General features: G+C 38.8%; 2 protein-coding genes across 2 annotated transcripts; one reads left to right on the top strand and one right to left on the bottom strand.

Moving 5' to 3' along the window:
* Positions 1 to 273: 273 nt before the first annotated feature.
* Positions 274 to 15668, top strand: LOC108675919 (A disintegrin and metalloproteinase with thrombospondin motifs 9-like; the record flags this gene model as incomplete). The annotated part of the gene is made up of 15 exons (XM_018163973.2): positions 274 to 400; positions 1195 to 1346; positions 1702 to 1875; positions 3203 to 3361; positions 3632 to 4081; positions 4313 to 4675; positions 4830 to 4982; positions 5286 to 5492; positions 7636 to 7836; positions 8843 to 9034; positions 9242 to 9403; positions 9633 to 9796; positions 10076 to 10212; positions 10736 to 10932; positions 11127 to 15668. Coding segments are annotated over 15 exons (2940 nt in total), but the record flags the coding sequence as incomplete, so codon positions are not given.
* A 107-nt stretch (positions 15669 to 15775) lies between these two features.
* Positions 15776 to 17679, bottom strand: LOC108675920 (EEF1A lysine methyltransferase 1). The gene is made up of 2 exons (XM_018163974.2): positions 17432 to 17679; positions 15776 to 16141 (listed from the first exon to the last, which is right to left on the bottom strand). The coding sequence occupies exons 1-2, from the start codon at positions 17607 to 17609 to the stop codon at positions 15780 to 15782; spliced, it is 540 nt and encodes a 179-aa protein (XP_018019463.1). The 5' UTR covers positions 17610 to 17679; the 3' UTR covers positions 15776 to 15779.
* Positions 17680 to 19526: the final 1847 nt, after the last annotated feature.

The following is a 19526-nucleotide window of genomic DNA, read 5'->3' as shown; positions in this document are numbered from 1 at the left end:
CAATATAGCAAGACCTTGCGTTCAACATAGTCTTACGTTATGTGTCAACTGACGCGACAAAAAATGGTAGACTGAATTGTGGATATTTGTGTTTCTTGGACACACATTAAGTTTATTGCTTGTGAATGTGCACAAGACTAGTGGTGGATGGCGGGATAATTTTGTCGTGTATGTGAATGTGTGCAAGGACTAGTGAGGAATGGCGGTATAAAATTTGAATCGTCACTTAATATTGAACGGATCATGTCCCCCTTAACCAGCTGCTCTTTGCAGATATTGTCGGTTGGGAAGTTGCATCCACCGTATGTTCGTTACAGCTACACCAAGAGCGACCATTTGTCTGAGCCTACTTACCTGTGGCGCCTCGGTGACTGGACTAACTGCACCCAGCCTTGCATAGGTAAGAAATCACATATTAACCTAAAAATTTTAAACAATGAGTCATATTTACATTTATTTCAGATCAGGTGAATTGTTTCATTTTATTTTTACACCCGGACATCACGTATGTGACTAAAAGATAAGCAACCGTTTTGCTGAGATAAGGTTCGCAGTTTGTGGAACTGAGCTTGAAAACGTTCTGAATACTATTGATACCAAAGAAACGCATTAAAATTTTAAAAATATTAATAATAAATGGTTTAAGCCCTTCTAACATAATAAAGTATACATGCAGAAGTTGATTTGACTTCACAATCACGCCTCCAAACGAGACGACCGAGCTCCGATGATTACTACTGTATTCTGGCTACTTTGTCTTAACATGGCGGTTCAGTAAGATTATGTCTAAATTGACGCTCTTGTGCAGGTATTCTTTATCTCCTTTAACCTTTTAATGAGGTTTATTTCTGAATAAGAGATATTTTTTTCTCATTACGAATAATCGCGAAGGCGCTCATGTGCCCGGCATTCATAATGCGAGTTTATTTCGTTTTCATGCAAAGCTTGCTGTTTTCCCGAAAAAGTATTCGAGCAACTTGTATATTATCATCCTAAAATTATACCAAGACCTCGAACATCGTAGATAAATTATGATTGTGTTAATTATAATTATAAATATGTAAAATGAAAATTCTCAATATGTTAATGATAATGATCATTATGTTAACGAAATGATAATGATCATTATGTTAACGAAATAATAATAATCATAATGATAACGAAATAATAATAATCAGTATGATAATGACGCAGGCACGCGGGAGCGCAGCGCGTACTGCGTAAGGAACGCAGCAGGCCACCGCGTGGCCGACCATTTGTGCGACGCGCACTCCCGCCCAGCGTCCCTCCTCGAGTCCTGCGCAATATCCTGCCCTGTAACCTGGCGCTATAGGACCTGGTCGCCTGTACGTATTCCCCCACCAGTCATCTGACGGTGAAATAACGATGACTAAGCGTTATTTTGACGTCTATTCCTTGGAGACCCGTTCGTTAGTTAATAAACATGGTAATGATTGAAACCTTGCAAACTTTTCTAAAAACTTTTCTAAAATTCTTCCTTGGTTTTACTTACTTATTTAGTGCGATTTACAGTACAAATTTACAGTTCTAAGTCTAAAAAATTAGGTATTTTTTTATCTTGTGCGAATTTGAGATGATTATGAACTTTTTAAATTACGCTTATTTGCAGTTACAAGCATTGAAAACCCGTATATGCAGTTACAAGCATTGAAAACATAATGTTGAACATGTTGCATTCAGTGCAAGATATTAGAGGACGGCGAGTGCGGCAAGACGCGAGCGGTGGCAGGCTGCGTGACGAGTGCCGGCGACGAGGTGGAGCACGAGCGATGCCGCGCCGACAGTCCGCCCGTCACGCTCCAAAACTGCCATCCTGACGAGTGCCCCAAGTGGCAGTACCACGACTGGGCACCTGTGAGTAGCGTTGCACTAAATGTCCTCGCACACTAAAAATACTCGTCTCTTTGATAAATGTTTTCACCTGCTTTTCAAAATGGAGGACCACTTCCTTCTGCAGTTGGTTTTTACGAACACTTCCATGTGTCAGAAGAATAAGTGGATACCAGAAATGCGAATTTTTTTGCGTGTTAAGCGTCCAAAAAAACTGGAGGCTCGTGCAAAAAACGGGAGGTCCGTTATTCAATTAGTAAACTTGAACATCGCTGAGCATGGAAGAATATCGGACGACACCAAAAACGTTCATCTTTAAAAGTTTACTATTTGGAAAAAATTCTTTTGAATAATAAAAATCCATCTCAATTAATTCAGGTCAATGTATCAGGCAACTCATGCAAGCACATTTCATTCCGGCGGACAAAGTTCCCCGTGCCTCTACACTCTACCCATGATATTGCTCTTATTGCTGCCGTCATATAAGGGATAATCGTGGGGGTTGTCGATATTCAATCTATCTTCAAGGTATCTTCCAGAGTTAAAAGTCTGGAGCGTTCAAGTCCAGTGAATGCGGCGGCCACTCCACATAACTTCTGAGGCTCATTAGTCGTTCATGGAAACTGTGTTTTAGCCCAGCAAAAGATTCGTTCGTGAGGTGTAAAGCAGGTTCCTGCTAGAAAAACTGGAGGTCCTCAACTCTCATTAATTATCGTCATCGGCAATCATTGGCGTGGCTACGCATTATTTCTTCAACGACTGATCAGCCGCAGGTGCGACTCGGAGTGGCCGCCTCAATTTCCGGACTTGAACGCTCCAGATTTATTTCATTTGGAATTACCTTGAGGATTGAGTGAATTTCAACAACCCCAATATTATCATTGATATGAAGACAGCGATCATAGCAGCAATAAGGGCGATTCCAATGGAGGAATGTGGGTGGGTCATCGAGAATTTAGCCCGTGGATCTAAATGTGCTTGCAGCATCGCAGAACTTATTTAGTGCCCATTGTTTGAGAAGTCAATGTAAGCGCTTTCTGATACAGACTTGAAACTTAGGACACACGTGCTACATAGACTCAACCGAAGCTAGCTGAATTTTTGTGTTGATCTAGAGTATTTTGTAAGTTGATGAATTTTTTGAACGTATTTTCACTTTCATTTCGTACTTGTCAATGAGTCTCGGAAATAATATGAATATATTGATGATACCTTGCCGTTTTCATTTCACATTCATGCATTACAATCGAAGTCAAAGTAATAATGAAGATTCAGGTTGCTAAAATATTGAATCAATATGCATGAAAATAAAATTAAAAGTCGTGGCATAATTTTTCTAATTTTTCGTTAGTGTTCCTGCTTACCGGCGGCGACGGAAGGGAGTCAGCAAAGGCTGTATTGGTGTGAGCTGAAGAACCGGCCAATACAAGCCTGGAACTGCGTGCGTCTGCACAAGCCAGAGTATATGAGGAATTGTTCCTGCTGGCACGCTCAACCTTGGGATCACTGGGTACGGTTCTGGTGCTGTCATCAAAGTGCCTCTCATATCAAATAAAAATAGGAAGCCATGAAAATTCTAACATGACGATTTTTTCACGATGAGAATGAATTTATCTTGTGGTCTCACTGTTTTTCCCCGCAGTCTAAGGTTTCCATAATTTTCACGATAAATTCCAGATTCAATTAATTCTTTAACTTGAGCTGTTGCCTTCGATGGATGAAATATAACTCAGAGTTTCGTTTTGATCTTGAGTTAACAAACTAATCTTTGCTCTCGCAGTGCGCCGTCAATGAAGACACATCAACCCAGTTGGAGCTGAGACAGCTGGAAGAGGTGATCTCCATCACCCGTTACAGCGGTCCCCGGCATCCAATGAATCCTTCTTCTCTGGATTCCCATGTCTCGAACTTTGGACTCACCGATGCGGATCTTGACACGGACGTCGCCGGTGAGCCCGTCTTGCTACGGAGTCTAGACGGACGCTGCGGTCGCGGTGTGCGACGCAGAGTCGTTGTTTGTGGCAATCCGAATATGCCGGAGCCCGAACACAAGTGCGATGCTGCTGCCAAGCCTCCCGCTACAGCGCCTTGCCATATCCCATGCCCTACCTCTACTTCCACCACTACCACCACCACCACAACTACGACCACTTCCACCACCCCTGTTCCACTAACTGGTCCTGAGTACGACGAAGAAATGCTGCATTCAGAAGAAAATTATCATTCAGCAGTGAGTTTATTCAGAACATATTAAATTAAGCTATAGTCTCGGACGTGTTTGTATTTACTAATTTCGATTAATATAGTTTCGAATTATATTCCTCAATATGACTAGCCTAGTGGAGGAATATTCCATTTATTCGTCAATTGGTTATAAACCTTTAACTTGCTTGGTTATAAACGAAAACAGTGAGTAAAAACATAACACTTTTTCTGATGGTAATAATTTGTTTTATCATAGCGGCGCAACCTGACACGAGAGAGCCCCTGGGAAGAATTTCAACGGGTTGAAGCTGGGCGTAAGAAGGTCGAGGCTAATTTGTTAAGTTTGCCTCGTGAACCACCTACAGAAGAGACGAACGAGATTCTGGTGCGTCGAATTGGTGACTATAGCGAACGATACACCAGCCCTGCAAGACATCCGGTGCCCAATCTTGCAGATAATCGTGCAGTGGCAAGAAATCATTTAAATTTAAAAAAAATCTCTGTCACCAATCCGAGAGAGAACTCTGTGGACGAAGATTCGAACGGGCTTTCTTTAAAGGAATCTGTAGACAATATCCTCAATGCACCATCCGAGTGGCAAATTGGGGACTGGGGACGTGTAAGTATTTCATAGCTTATATGAAGCTAACTGATTTCCTAAGATTTAACTAGGAAGAAAATTCATAAATTGTATATGTTGTCCAAATGAAAAATGTGAATGTGAAAGATCATTAAGCTTTCTATAACTTACCCCCTTTGCTTTTTTGCTGAAGTGTTCCGCTGAGTGTGGTGGGGGAGTGAGGCGACGTCTAGTTGTCTGCGGTGGGCGCCGCCCCTCAGACTGCCCCATGAGGCTGAGACCTCGCGACACCTCCACGTGTAATGAACATGTCTGCTCAGAGTGGACCGTCGGCGAATGGGGCAGAGTAAGTATTGCCAGAGTACAGAAGTAAACCCGCATATATTGCATTCAAATACAAGCAGGTGTTCAATACAAGTGTTCATTCGAGATAAATTGATGACCGGTACCTATTGCTTTATGAAACTTAAAACGTTATTTGGGTCATATCTAATGGGAGATGACAAGAATCTTAATTTATCAATAATTCACACCAGCTAAATGATTAGGTCCGCTACTACTTTTTAAAGCTGCATGAAGCTTGCAACGCATGATGTTAGATACAGCATCTTATTTTCAAAGTTTGTATTGTAAATCGACGTATTCGCAGTGCCGGTTACTTCGCTCGCGACCATGCGGTCGTGGACGCAGACGCCGCTTGGTGAAGTGTCGAAACCGACTTACGGGTCAGGACTTGTCGCCTTCAGACTGTCTTCCTGGCGACAAGCCTCAGAATATGTCCTCGTGCCGAGTCCCTTGTTCGTCACCAAGACGTCACCACTACCGCTACAAGTGGCGCCGAGGACCCTGGTCCGCGGTAAAGTATCCACGACGGAACAGAAAAAGACGTCCGGGTGGATCATCAAATCTTAATCCTGATCAACCTAGAAACTTCTCCCGTGTGAATGTTCATAAAAACTTGAGTAAAGGTTTTGCTAAACTGCCTAATGGCTCTCTAACTTCTGTCTTCTCCAATAATGCTGCAAGTAAACATTTTAATCACAGTCTTTCACTGACGAAACTGCATTCGTTGCCTTACAATAAAGAATTTCAGTGGAGAACCCTACACGAACGTAAAAAAATTGCAACCTATGTAAATGATCATCTTATAGCTTCAAGAATGGTAGACCTTGATGCTCTTACACTTCCACCTTTCATTAATAAACTTTCAGTTCCTTTTACTCCATCTCCTGAGACTCATGGTTCTCAATCGACGTTAGGCTCACAAGATGTCCACAAGCTAAATCTTTTCCCAGCCATCCCACCGAGTAAAGGCTTCCCTTTGCTTCCTCTCCGCCATGGTCATCATTATCAGATTTCAAATTCAATAAAGGATGAACTTTTGGGTTTCCTGCGTGATGGGGCTACTCACAAAGTTCGCCATCATCATCTTCCCCAAAGTAACCACCACCACCAAGCGTCATCAAAGTCCCCTAATGTCGTCGTCCCCGCCCCCTCCTGGCCCGTCACTCTGTCTCCCCAGAACCCGAGTTCTTCGTTCCGTCCCTCGTCTATCCTCCCGAACAGTTTAACTTACTCCTCCTATCGAAATTGATACTTATTAATAACCTAAAAATTCTGTGATAATTTACCCGAGTGATAACTCTGTTATTTCCCCTTATTAAATAAATGTTTTTTTATCAAGTACAGCTGTATTATTGATATTTCAACTCCCACCTCAGTACCGATCTTGTTATATTTTAATTAATTCTGTTTTCGCCCCGCATTGAGAGCACTATCCCTGTTGAGAATATGAACAGTCAATGGTGAGTCCAACCCTGTTCCCTTATGAAAAGTTAAGTCGTTGCTCGTAACCTTATTGCCCCGACCCTATGAAGAGAAGTTCATTGGGTGACCGTCTGGCTTATTTTAACATACCCATATCCATTAATTCATTACTCCTTGATATTCTTTCTTGGCATACGCATTTTCTGGAAATAAAAGCACTCGGCATAAACATGGATGTGAGACACATTTGCTTGGACACCATTTTTCGGTTAATTCATTGGGACTTCAATCAGTTCTTTACTGAAGCTGAATTTATGTCTGCTTTCTACTGATTTGGTCTTTTTCTAAATGCTATTTACTGAATTTCGAAATGTTCCTAAATGATATTTACTGACTTTCATCTGTTCCTAACTGCTATTTATTGATTCTAATAGGTTCCTAACTGATATTTACTGATTTTAATCTATACTTTACTGCTATTTACTGATTTCGTCTGTTCCCTGAGAATGTTTGCTTACAATTTTTTCACCAACAAAATCAGTTCTTAGTCTTTCAGTTGAATTTCAAAAAGTATTTGTAATCTCCCTCAAGGGCTATACATGTATAAAGTGTGATTTAAAACACAATCGCACTACAATTAACAGAATTGTTAAAAATGAACGAATTATCGAACGGTCTCTTCTAAATTAAGAGCGAACTTGGTGGCAGGTTTACTTGAATTATGTAGGTTATACGTCGTATGTGAATTTCTGGAACATTTGAGTTGGGCCATTCAATGTGAATCATTGTTTTCGTACAAACTGATATGCCTCTCATATAAATGATTTTCTTATTCTTCAAGTCTCTCTTGTTATTTTTCTCCCTTCGAGGTGTGATTGATCTGTATCTGTGTTCCGTAGTTTCCTTCATGAATTAGTTACTGACGCCCATAACCTCAGCATGTCATATAAATTTAGGTGTACGTTTTATGAAAATTTATTTGAAATAAATTTTAAAGCCGAATATCTGCCATGCCCCTGATTTTATAAACATTTGTAACATTGCTAATTTGTATGTTCAAACTGATCTGTTTTTAACGAGAAAAATCGAATTCTTGAATTGCTTTCTTTAATTTTGAATCGATTTAGTAACCTTCACGGATGTTTTCTCTTCAATTTGTTCAGGCGCTACAAAAGGGTGAGTAGTAATTATTTCTCGTGACCAAGGATGGCGCTTCATTGTTGTGTTTTCAGTGTTCGGAGTCGTGCGATCAAGGCGAGACGCTCCGCAACGTGACATGTGTCGATATGCTTGCTCCTGTACGCGGCTCAACCGCCGGGACGCCCGTCAACCAAGAGTATTGTATACGGAGTGGGCTCATCAAGCCCAGAGAGAGCCGGCACTGTAACAAGAACCCCTGTCCCTACAGGTGGCTTAGTGGCGCATGGTCTGAGGTACTAAAACAACTTATGTGAGGGCCAATGTTAAGGAGGATGTTCTATGGATGTTCTGTGCCAATGTTAAGGAGTTCTAGATGTCAGTCGCTCTTAGGATTTGCTTAGCTCAGTCGTTTAGCTTTGAGTGTATGCAATGTAAATGTTGCATCATCGTGTCTTCTTTTGTGACGAAGTTGTTTGTCCAAGATACAATCAATTCCTGTATGTTTTTGATACTATCTAAAATTCATCAGCATTTGTCTTCTTCTCAACTTGGCTGTGCATCTCACTGTTATCTCGTCATGAAGATTCAAGTTAGCAGTAATGTTGTGGGTCCGTAAAGGATTTGAATGTTGATTTATACAATATGAATGTTTGGTGAATCGGTGCATGCATAATACACGATTGTTGCGTCGATCCATCTATGTTATCGTTTTTTTTCAGTTATACGTCTGTAGCCAAGTATTTATCATGCACCACTCAATTTATTTCATACAAATAATGAGTAAGGTTTCTTGAAATTTGAGACTAAAGCTACATCCTTAAATTTCTTTCGCCTAATGACATTAGTTTGAATGACTTTAAATGGAATGCTTGGTAACCCACGAAGAAACAGAGGCCTTGTGCATCAGAACTCATGCTTATGCGATTGGCTTTCTTGTTCAATAAAATCGAGAGCATTTTGTGTGAGGTTTCTGCTTTGTTTCAGGCATGTTTTGCGCTTTACTGGGTTTGCATGCCCAACTGCTCTGTGATTGCTAACCTGTTTTGAATTTTCCCATGAACATGGAGTGTTTTCATTGATTGAAGTATATTGCCACACACGTGAACAATAATTTTTTTGGTGTATTTGGTGAAAAAGTGATGAATCAGTATTTGGTGAAAATATCCTTGATGATAATTGTGTTCCACAACAGTTTGCTTATTCATTTTATACGTTGTTCCTTGTTCCACCTGGGGAACACAACCTCTCCATCTAATACTGTTCAAACTCTACGCACTCCCTTCACCTGCGACGCTGCAGTGCTCAGCGAGATGTGGACCGGGGCGTCAGGAGCGGTCGGTGACCTGCCATGCAGTGAGCCCCCTAAACTGGGTAGATCCTGAGCCCGCGCCCTCTGGGTGTAAGCCTAGACGCCGACCCCTTGTAACCAAACCATGCAACATGGGCGAGTGCTCCAGAGGCTACTTCTGGGTGGTCAAGCCATGGAAAGCAGTAAGTATACTCTCAAGAAAATAGACTTACAACAGTTGACCTTGATACGAAGATTATGTTAAAGACGTGGATGAATAACGTGTTGCTGAATATTGTGATTTTCAGTGTTCCGATGTCATAACTAGATATTACGCATGTCATTGTTTCTCTGTGTGAACTATATATATGATATAATCGAGTTCGTCTGAACTGTGCAACAATTGTCAGTGCCAAGCCGTGTGCGGAGAAAAGGGGCGGCAGCGGCGTCGCGTAATGTGTCTTGATGCTCGCGGCAACCGCGTGCGAGCGGCGCGCTGTTCCCGAGAAGCACGACCTCGTCGTAAGCAGCGTTGTCAGGCTCCTCCTTGTGGCCTAACTTCGTGCAAAGAGGTATGGATGATTCCAATGGGGTAATGACTGTTGGAGTTACCCCTAGTTGTTTTAGTAAGCCTTTGGTTATTTTGACGATGAGGCAGCGGCAGAGTTTTTTTCCTTGAACGACTGAATTTCCTAATTTTTAACCCTTAAAAATATTGATTCGTTGTTAAAATAATGTTTCTTGCAAATTTATTATCGTTTGTCATTATGAACTATGAATTAATATGACCTTCATTGCTAGGCACGAGACATTCTTCGCCTGAATTTGGACGGCGAGTTTGCACTACTTGTCGGTGGCGTTAACGTCTCGATATATTGTTTTGGTATGAATGTATCAGAACCTCGAGAATATCTTACGCTACCTGCCGGAGAAGAAGGCAACTATGCTGAAATTTATTCCAAAAGGTACGCTAATCGTGACGCGTATCTTGATTTCATATCTGCACATCAACTTAAAATTTTGGCATCATTATCAAATAATGAACTTTGATATATTTGATAATCTTTAATATCTTACTTTGTCCACAGAGTGCAATAAAATATGATTTTTCATTGCTAACACTACATCATTAGTCTTCTGAGATTTGTTATATTTTCGAAATTTCAAATATTTTCTATCATAATCATTACTTTGAAAAGTTAATTTTCTTACTGGAAAAATATTCATGGAAGAACTACCTACAGGTTGATACGACCCGACACTTGCCCATACAACGGCGATCGACATCGTGACTGTGCGTGTGTGCACGACGAAAGTGGGCGAGCTGGACTAACAACCTTCAGTAGGATAAGACTCAACGTCACCACACTATCTGTCAATAGTAAGTACTTGCTGGCCTTTCAAGAAACAAGTTGAATAGCATAGAATAAAAGAGGCGGCACTGTAGAAATAGGCCCTTGGCCTGTTGCCGATTCTTGTACTTTACGCGACTTGATTCACAAGGGATCCGGCCTTTGGAACCCGATCTTTCCATAACTGACTATTGACTGAGATAGATGCTGGAGGAGCTGCTGCTGGATAGCTTTACATTCATAAAACTATTTAACATGACGAGTTTGAAAGGAACTTTTTTCTGGTTTCATCGCGTCAAATCTACAAAGCGATTAAATTTCAATCAGTATCATTGGTTCATTTTATAATATTCGCTCAGACAGTCTGACTATTATATCCTTTAAAATAGTATAATCTGGATAAATGTGTCAATCTCCATCTGATTTTAATGCGAACATATGTATTAGCGATACTCTTCTACCTAAAATTTGGTGGTTAAAATGCGCGTGATTTCTTATTGTTTTTATTGTTGCTTAGAGTCAATTAACCTTTTCTCTACATTTTCTTTATAGTGTACGACTTTACGTTCGCTTATGCCGTTGACGGACGTCAAGTTGCTTACGGCGAGGCGGGTGACTGCTACAGCATGGCTCAGTGTCCTCAGGGCGCATTCTCTATCAATTTAGTGGGAACTTCTTTTAAAGTTTCCGACAGAACAACATGGGTCGGATACGGCAACAAAGCAGCACACTGGATCAACAGATTAGATGTAAGTTGAAATTTTATGTTGTGATTGCGTGTGTCTGACTGACTGAGAATCATTTTATTCTCTTAGTTTGATTTTTTTCGGTCTCTCAATTCTGTGAGAATTTCTGATGTGCGTCGTGTGTATTTTGGCAGGTGATGTTTCGCGATTCGAATTAGAAACATGTTTTATATTGATTATGTTCTTTTATCGTTCAGGACAGTCAACGTATTTTAGGTCGATGCGGAGGCTACTGCGGTACCTGTGCTCCAGATCCAAAAGTTGGCCTCAAGTTAGATATCCGCATACCCACACCCTGAGGCACCTCCGATCACCAGACAATATAAATGGCTAAACACGACCCACGGAAACGTAGAAAAATTTCTCTCGAGATAAGAATATCGAGAAATTGGAATTCCACATCTCAAAATATTATATAAATATCAACGAGTTCAATGCTCGAGGTTACAGGAAGGTTCGTTAAACTATGACGTTCGTTTAACTCTTCATCTGTGTTAGCATAAGATTGTTTCTATTCGATGTACAGCTTAGTAAAGTCCACAAATGTAAACAATTTGGTGGAAATAATATTAAAATTTTATTTTAAACTAATTGAGCGCAAGAATTAGCTTGATGAGTCAGATTTTAGCAAGCTATACGGACCAATTTTACTCAAACGTACGTATGCTCTTATAGCACACCATAATTTATTGAACATAAAATGTTATATTTTTATGTTCTAATCCAATTTATAAATATTTAACGTAAAGTATGCATATACAAATTAATATTTTAGGATTAATATTATTCTCAGACGAATATTTGGGGTTTGCATGTTAAATGACTGCAATGTTGAAACCATTAACTGGGCTACAAGAGTATATCGTTCAAGTGGAACGAAATTCGATAAATAAAACGAGTAAATTTTTCAAATCGGTTTGGAAGCACGAAAGATGTATAATTATTCTTATTTGTGATAAAATTTGAAACGATACTTTTAGTGTCTTGTGTTTGCATCTGCCAAGATGATAGACTCTGTTATTGATGTTAGTAGGGATGCTTAATTTGTTTGTTCTTGTAATGATGGACTGATCCGATCTCTCTGGATGTTGCAAATGCTGACATTCTACCTCAGGAGCATCTTTGTGCTCTCTACGAAATGTGTCGTTTCTGTCAGTGATTGATTAAATATTCTTGGAAAAACTGTTGAAAGAGAAAGAACTATTGTGTAACGTGTGATTCGGGAGCACTCGATAGTATGGATTATAATTTTCTTTCCATGTGTTGCGCCAGTTTTGCTCCCATTCGATAAGATCGAAGGGAATGTGTATTAATTTTGTGTGGGCTTCTCAGCTCTTGCGCCCAAACGGCATCTCACCACCATAGGCTGAAAGTTATTGAACGTCCTCCGAGGAAGACCTAATTTGTCATGCCAGCATTCTTTACGATGGTCAAGGGTGAAGAAAGATTTCTTCGTTGCCAATGAATGGCCAGCGTTTGAGACCACGCATACTCTGTGTCTAATCAAACAAACGAGTGATAAATTTCTCTCAAGGGAGGGATAAAGTGCCCTCAACACTGCTCACCGAGTAGCAACTTGGCTTCATTTGCAGGAGCGCCAGCAGCAAGTCCTTCTCAATACTCGAGTGCCCGCCCCGCTGAAATGAAGGCTGATGGCGATGAACAAGAGCTTCAAGTAGTGTTCACTCTTAGTAGCGATTCATACAGGAAGTTCTAATTTTTAATCAAATTTTTTTTCCAACGTTCATTAACACCGACTGCTAGTCGGTGATAGATTAATCCAGTGGTTTAATTAAGTCCGTAACCTTTGCCAAAACCTATCAATGATATTTGGCGCGTGCAGGAAACTTCGAAAAGAATGAGTTCTTATTCATGAGTGGAATTTACTGTTGTTACATAAAATCTTTTAGCTTTAATAATTTTAATAAAACTTGAAAGCCATACATCCTAGAGTTAAGCTATCGTGCGCAACCTTGTAAATAGCGATGGACCCACCACGCCACGGAGCTCGAATCTCAGCGCCATCCACCGACTGGGGTAACAGACTAGGCCTTACTTGAATAGTTATGGTATCCTTTTCATTTATAAGCATTTTACATAGATGTAACAGCCTGTAACAAGTCTCTTGAGCTGAAAGACTATCATTCCATGTTCTCTAATTGCACCAGTATTCAGCATTTAGGCTTCAGCATTTATTTTTAAGTATAAAGTTTTAAATTTAGTTAGGTGCACCTAAAATGCAAACTAAAAGTTTCAATAAATTCACAATATTACGGTGCTGGCCAATCAAGAGAAGTAGAACGTGTCGTTAGAAATTTGTATCCAGTCGCCAGTGCTTGTTTGCCATCGAGTTAAAATAAGCGACATCACGTGTGCTTTTATCAAATTCGGACTTAACTTTCTCATAAACGACATTATCTCATTGTCTCGTAGAGCGTTTGTTGTAAGTTAGTCCCGGCATTAAGGAAGTAAGTCGTTACCTCTAGGGGAGACAGTCTCCCTTCCCTTCTGATGATCCCTTCACTGCCTTCCCGAGTCATATCCTTTAGAAGAGTGTTTGAGGTTTGCAAGAAATCGACTGCCAGCACGAATGCTGTATAGATGAACTTCGCTAAGTAGTTGAATTAAATTTGAAGATTTCATTAATTCGGAGGTACCCAATATCATTTAAATCGACAATTGACCTGATCACACGTGGCTGCATACATCGTCTTCTGTTTTGAAGAGTACGACTGTCGAATGTGGAGCAAGTGAGGCTTTCGTTGAATGCGTTGGCAGGCCAACATGTTCTGCGAGTGTGTATGTATTTTATGTTCATTTCTAGGTATTATAATTTTAGCCACTGCCAGTTACTTGCATAAGTTTTCGTTCCAATGCAAATGACTTGTCTCGAAGCGTACAGTCAATGCTGTGCATTGTTTATCTCTTCAATGGAACAACGTGGTGCTAAAATAATCTGCGTTCCCAAATCGAAGAGGTGCTGTGGAACTATTGAGATGTATGCGTTACACATCAAAGTTTACACTTTTTTTTATTTACGCAAATAATATATATTCTCAGGGCAGTATTGCAGTTTGCTATCCATGACTTGATTGACTGCCATAAGCACCATTTATTTTTAAACACTTGGTTCTCATGTTGTGGCCGAACTCGACTGTTAGGCTTTGCCGGGCGCATGAAACTGTGTAAATAATTGTAAATAACTGTTGTATGATGTAGACTGTGGTACATCCGTGTCTCTTCTAGTCAGTGCCATAATTATATTTTTCTCGTACTCGAGGTTTCCTTCGTTAATAAACCACATTATGCAACTTTCCCGGCGCACGCAATTACAAGCAAGTGAAAGTCGCTTGATGTTACATCTTTGTCGATGTTGGTGTAAGTAGATATTTTGTGGACACAAAATGATGTTTAACGTGTATTCTGTAGACCCGCACTAGGAGAGCAATATTTTTCGTTATGTTTTATTTTGTACACGATTCGGATGATCTTTAGGTCAAAAATCAATCTTAACCTGTCGTGTACGTGGCAATCGCTCGTAGAAGTGTGACCCGTTGCTATCTTGTTTTGACAATCGGGGTAGAAAAATTGGATACATAGTTTATTTTTTACAGGCGAAAAATGTGTGCGACTTACCATCGAGCGGAGATCAGGTTTAATCATTGTGCTCATCATAGTACGTTGATCATTACAACGGATCTATTGAGCTGAATACGTCAGCATTACAAGGTCGAATTAGAAGCCTTCTGTTTGTTACTTTCTGTAGAGGTTCAAGTTAAGTGCAGAATTCAAAGGGGCAAATGTCAGACATCTTAAAATTTAGCATCATAACTTGTAGTTTGACTCGAAAAAGTTTTCAAACAGATTGATTATAGAGCGGTGAAGCGCAACTATTTGAATGGTTGTAGGAAGGAAAGGGGATGAAAAAGTTCTTATAATGGTTATGCAATTGAGTGAAATAGAATAGACATGATCTTTTATAGGTTAGTTAACTTCTTCGTGATGGACTTGGATATTAGACATTTTTTTGACCGAATTCTGATAGAAGATTAATTTTAAAGATTAAGAAGCCACGTTTAAGGCTAAAGATTGAAATATAATAAGAATTGGTAATCTGCTAGTAAGTAAGTAAAATATGACTGGGTCTTTTAGAATATATCGGGAAGAATTTTTGTAAAAACACTTTGTACAAAAAAAGTTGATAAATAGCGGTAAAGCTCTAGCTAAAAAAAAAATCTCCTTTTGAATTCACACTCCCATGAAAATAACTTGAGATCTTACATGATTTATGCTAATTTTTAAATAATTGTTCTTTGTAATTGCAACACTACATTAGTACTTAGGAAATTGGACAGACACTGCATGGTCTTAGAATCCAATTTTCATAACCACTCCGCAAATGAAAAAAATAGAATCTCTTATTACTTAATCGTATTGGACGCCTTATATTATGCTATTTAATTCTGTGAACTCGTGTAGACATGTCACGCCTACCTCAGTTGTAACTACGTGACGGCCAACATAAACCATGCGATGCGAAGAAATTGTTTCAAAATCCTCGATTTGATGCGATAGAATGCAGCAATTTCCGCCTCAAAAGCAAATACCAACCTTGCCATCCATTGACCACCAATTTGGTCCCACTCCCTCTTATTCCTTGCCTGAAAAAACTCCATCCAGTATTCAACAGTTTTTATATGGTTGTATATGAGATAATTTATTCAATAAATGTATTCGTACGACTTTATTTCAAACACCATGGTTATTGGTACGCACAATTCACTCCAATTTAGGTTCAATATATTCCCTGATTTTTTTCATATCGGAGAGCAATGAAAAACCATTCTCGTTCAACATGTATACTTGCAATATTCGTCAAGATCGTAGTTTGAAAAACATCCAAAAGGGTTGCTGAGTCGTTCCTTGTCATGCCTGATCTCGAATTTCTGCAGTTCCAGACCCATAAGCCTGGCGGCTAACTCTGTCATAACCTTACCCGTGCAGAGAATAATCTTAGCATCAGGTTTGCTGAGCATTTTGATGGTGAGGGCAACCTTAGTGAGGCAGTCCTCCGCCAGGTAAGGGGGGTCTGCGATAATCACGTCGAAGCTCTCCCGTAGATGGGAAGGCACGCTCAAAGGGCTTCGGTAGTCGTACAGCACAAAGTCCTCACCGTAAACGGCAAAACGCGAGTCGAACTCGAACACACTCACTGAAGAAATCAATTGGTTAATTAACGAGTCCTCAATAACCTGACTCCATCAAAGTACGTTACCTGATCTTCACTAAAGTAAATGCATTTCGCGGCAATCAGTAACGAGCTAATGTCCAAAGGTTTCCAATTTTATAAGCGAAAGGAAGTTTAAATAATGAAAATGGCTTTGAAGTTGATCAAGTTCATGAAATAGAGAGAACGCCTCCTAATTTAGAGTTGGAATTATTAGTGTTCAAATGTAGGAAATACTTCAGTGCAACTGAGAACACAATGAAACGTAAGACTAATTTCCTATCACGAATTCAACAACTCTTAAAAGCAATTTGATAGGCATGCTATAGGGAAGACTTATGCATTTACGACCACGATACTCAAAATATGAAGGATTGGAATACAAATTTTTTTCTCGGGTTGGTGACGCAAATTTGCCTAATTAACTTGAGTCTTTGTTTTCGATCTCGCAGAAATGTAAAGATAAATTCATTATTCCACATTGCTTAATTAGCAACTTTGTGCGAATACTTATAATCTAAATTGAGGATACAATCAGGTTCTCAAAAAATGATAATAGTAGATGAATATATAAATAAAATTGCTGACATGAGAGTGGTGTGGGGGGTAGCTCCATAGAGTAAAAAATTCCTAACCTTTTGCCGGGCAAGTTATCAAATATGGTCACTTGAAATCTCCTTAGTAAGAGACACACCACGGCCCATGGTTTATGTGTGAAGCTACGTCATAATAACACTGCTCATTGCCAATTATCTGCCCAACGTTCTGAGCATAAAATCACTCACTAATATGAACATAAATTAAAATATGAGCATTTGAAAGAAAGTTCAGTCTCAAGCAACGAAATTTACGCTTTTTTGCATTTTTTAAATAAGACCGGAAGTAGTAATATCAATTATTCAAGGTAACGTGATGAAATTAAATTTGTTTAGTTACCTTTCAAAGTTTTTGCTTAAATTTGAATTTTAAAAAAATTTTTAGCTGTTGACTGCACTTCATAAATTTTTAACTGTGTTTTACTCCTTCAACATGGCGAATTGTGAAAAACACATACGAGTAAATATATCTTCTAATTGTTCATAATTTCTTGTCCTGGTTTAAGAAATTTCTCTGTCAGCACAATCCTATGCTTGCCCACGAAAGGGATACGTGTTGAACACATTACTGTCAAGATAAATTTGTTGCTAAAATCCAACTGTTACTCGAACATATCCATACAGATAATGAACACAGATTTGTAGCTATAAATAAAATTTGTCAGATAGTAATACTTACTTTTGATCTTAGGATTTAATTTTCTGAGAGTTCTGTAGACTGTCGGCGAGGAGATACAAGCAATACTGCCACAACCTTCCTCACAAGAAGAAGCTAGTCGTTGACACTCGGTAGCGAGACACTCTGCCGTGTCTTGGCGGTACCAAAATTGGCTCAAATTCTGTAAACAAAGAAACATTTCAATTTTTTATCCCTACCCTAACAAAATTTTAGTAACACCTAACCAACTGCGCACGAGTTGCTGCACTTGGCTTAGAGTTATTCTAGGTCTGTTTGTTCCAACAATATAAATTAGCAATTATAATATAATATATAATAATAATATAAATCATACCGATCTTAGAAACTGCCTTAGAATTGCATGTCATGCCCAGAATCAGAGCGGACATTTAGATTCTGAATTACATACCCACAGAGCCATAGGTGGCACCTGTGGAAGATTCTGGCCTATATCCAAATATATATACCTACAACAGTAAGCAATATATGTTGTTACCTGCTTGTTCATTATTTGAGTGGGCAAATAATTAATTGATAGAAGTAATTTAATAATATGCATTTAAAAATTCCTTTATAGAGATAACACTTCTGAAGAGGCCAGTGTCTCTGATAATAATAGATATCTGGCAGACAAAATTATTTTTTTACATTTTTTACAACACTTCTCTTTAACTTCACTTCTTGTCTGTTTGTTTGTCTGTCTGCTACAAATCTTGTAATCAATTTTAACACACTTCTTCTTCTCCAATCGATCTGAAATTTTGCACACTTGCGTAAAGTTGGAGACAATGCATGAATCAATTGACAGAATAAATAATTTTAAAAATGAAAAAAAAAATTGCAATATTAAAAAAATTTAATAAATAATTTCGTCTGCAACAAATCTTATAATCAATATTTAACACACTTTTACCTGTCCAATCTCTCTGAAATTTTGCAGACTTTCGTAAAGTCAGAGACAATGCATGAATCAATTGACAGAATAAATACTTTTGAAATTTTAATTTATTTTGTGTATTAAAATAAGTACAAATTAATTTTTTTAATATTCGAAATTAAAATTAGAAATTCATTGTAAATGTTATACATTGGAGACACTGGATTTTTTTAGAAGCGTTGTCTTTAAAAATTAATTTTTAAGCGTATATTATTTAATATCAGAAGTAAATTTTTTTAAATATTTAAAATTATTTATTCTGTCAATTGATTGATGCATTGTCTTCAACTATACGCAAGTGTAATAAATTTCAGATTGATTGGAGAGGTAGAAGTGTGTTAAATATTGATTATAAGATTTGTAGCAGACAGACAAAAAAACAAACAAACAAACACGAAGAGAAGTTGAATAGAAGTGTTGTAAAAAGGGCCTATCATCACAATTTGAATAAATGACTTAGAAGTTTGATGACTATTTACCCCTGTTCAAAACCTGATCATTTACCCCCAATCAAAATTTGACCATTTATCCCGATTGACCAAGCACTCCCAATATTTATGTATGACCACTGTCTGGAAAGTTTGACATAACCCAAGCCATAACCCATTTACTAAAAACCCAAGGCATAACCTAGAGCGATGAAAGAAACTTTAAAGAACCTTGGTCCTCATCTTTATTGATCAACTTATCAACTCAAGTTTTCATGATATGTAAATTGAACAAGTTATAACATTAATGCTCCAGGTGCTTGATGCAGAGCCTGCTGGATGGAAAAAATAGCATGGTACACAGGCATGTCTACTGCAATTGCTTCACAAAATGATTTGCAGTTACTCAAAGATCTTGCTGCTAAAGGAACAGTTAATAAGTCAATTTCCAGTGCAGCCACGAAGACATTCATGCTCCATCCAGTACTTAAGTGAAACTCTCGTGAGACTTGCTTACTTCAATTCTGAAATTACTGATACTGAAAACTGCAAAGTGGTTCAGGCCTTGTCAAAACACAGTGAAAACCCCCATACACCTAGAGTTGAATCTCTGAATGATAGAACTGTGTCTGAGTAGACTATGTCAAACTTCGTCTCAACTAACACACACAAGTTTTTTTAGGCAATGCAAATTGAAACTGACTTCTTACAGTAGGAGCCTGACACCTGG

The sequence above is a fragment of the Hyalella azteca genome, unplaced genomic scaffold (genome assembly GCF_000764305.2).
Source record: "Hyalella azteca isolate HAZT.00-mixed unplaced genomic scaffold, Hazt_2.0.2 contig16069, whole genome shotgun sequence".
NCBI classification, from domain to species: domain Eukaryota; kingdom Metazoa; phylum Arthropoda; class Malacostraca; order Amphipoda; family Hyalellidae; genus Hyalella; species Hyalella azteca.
The sequence above is the reverse complement of the archived record's forward strand: the minus strand, read 5'-3'. Positions and strand labels throughout refer to the sequence as shown.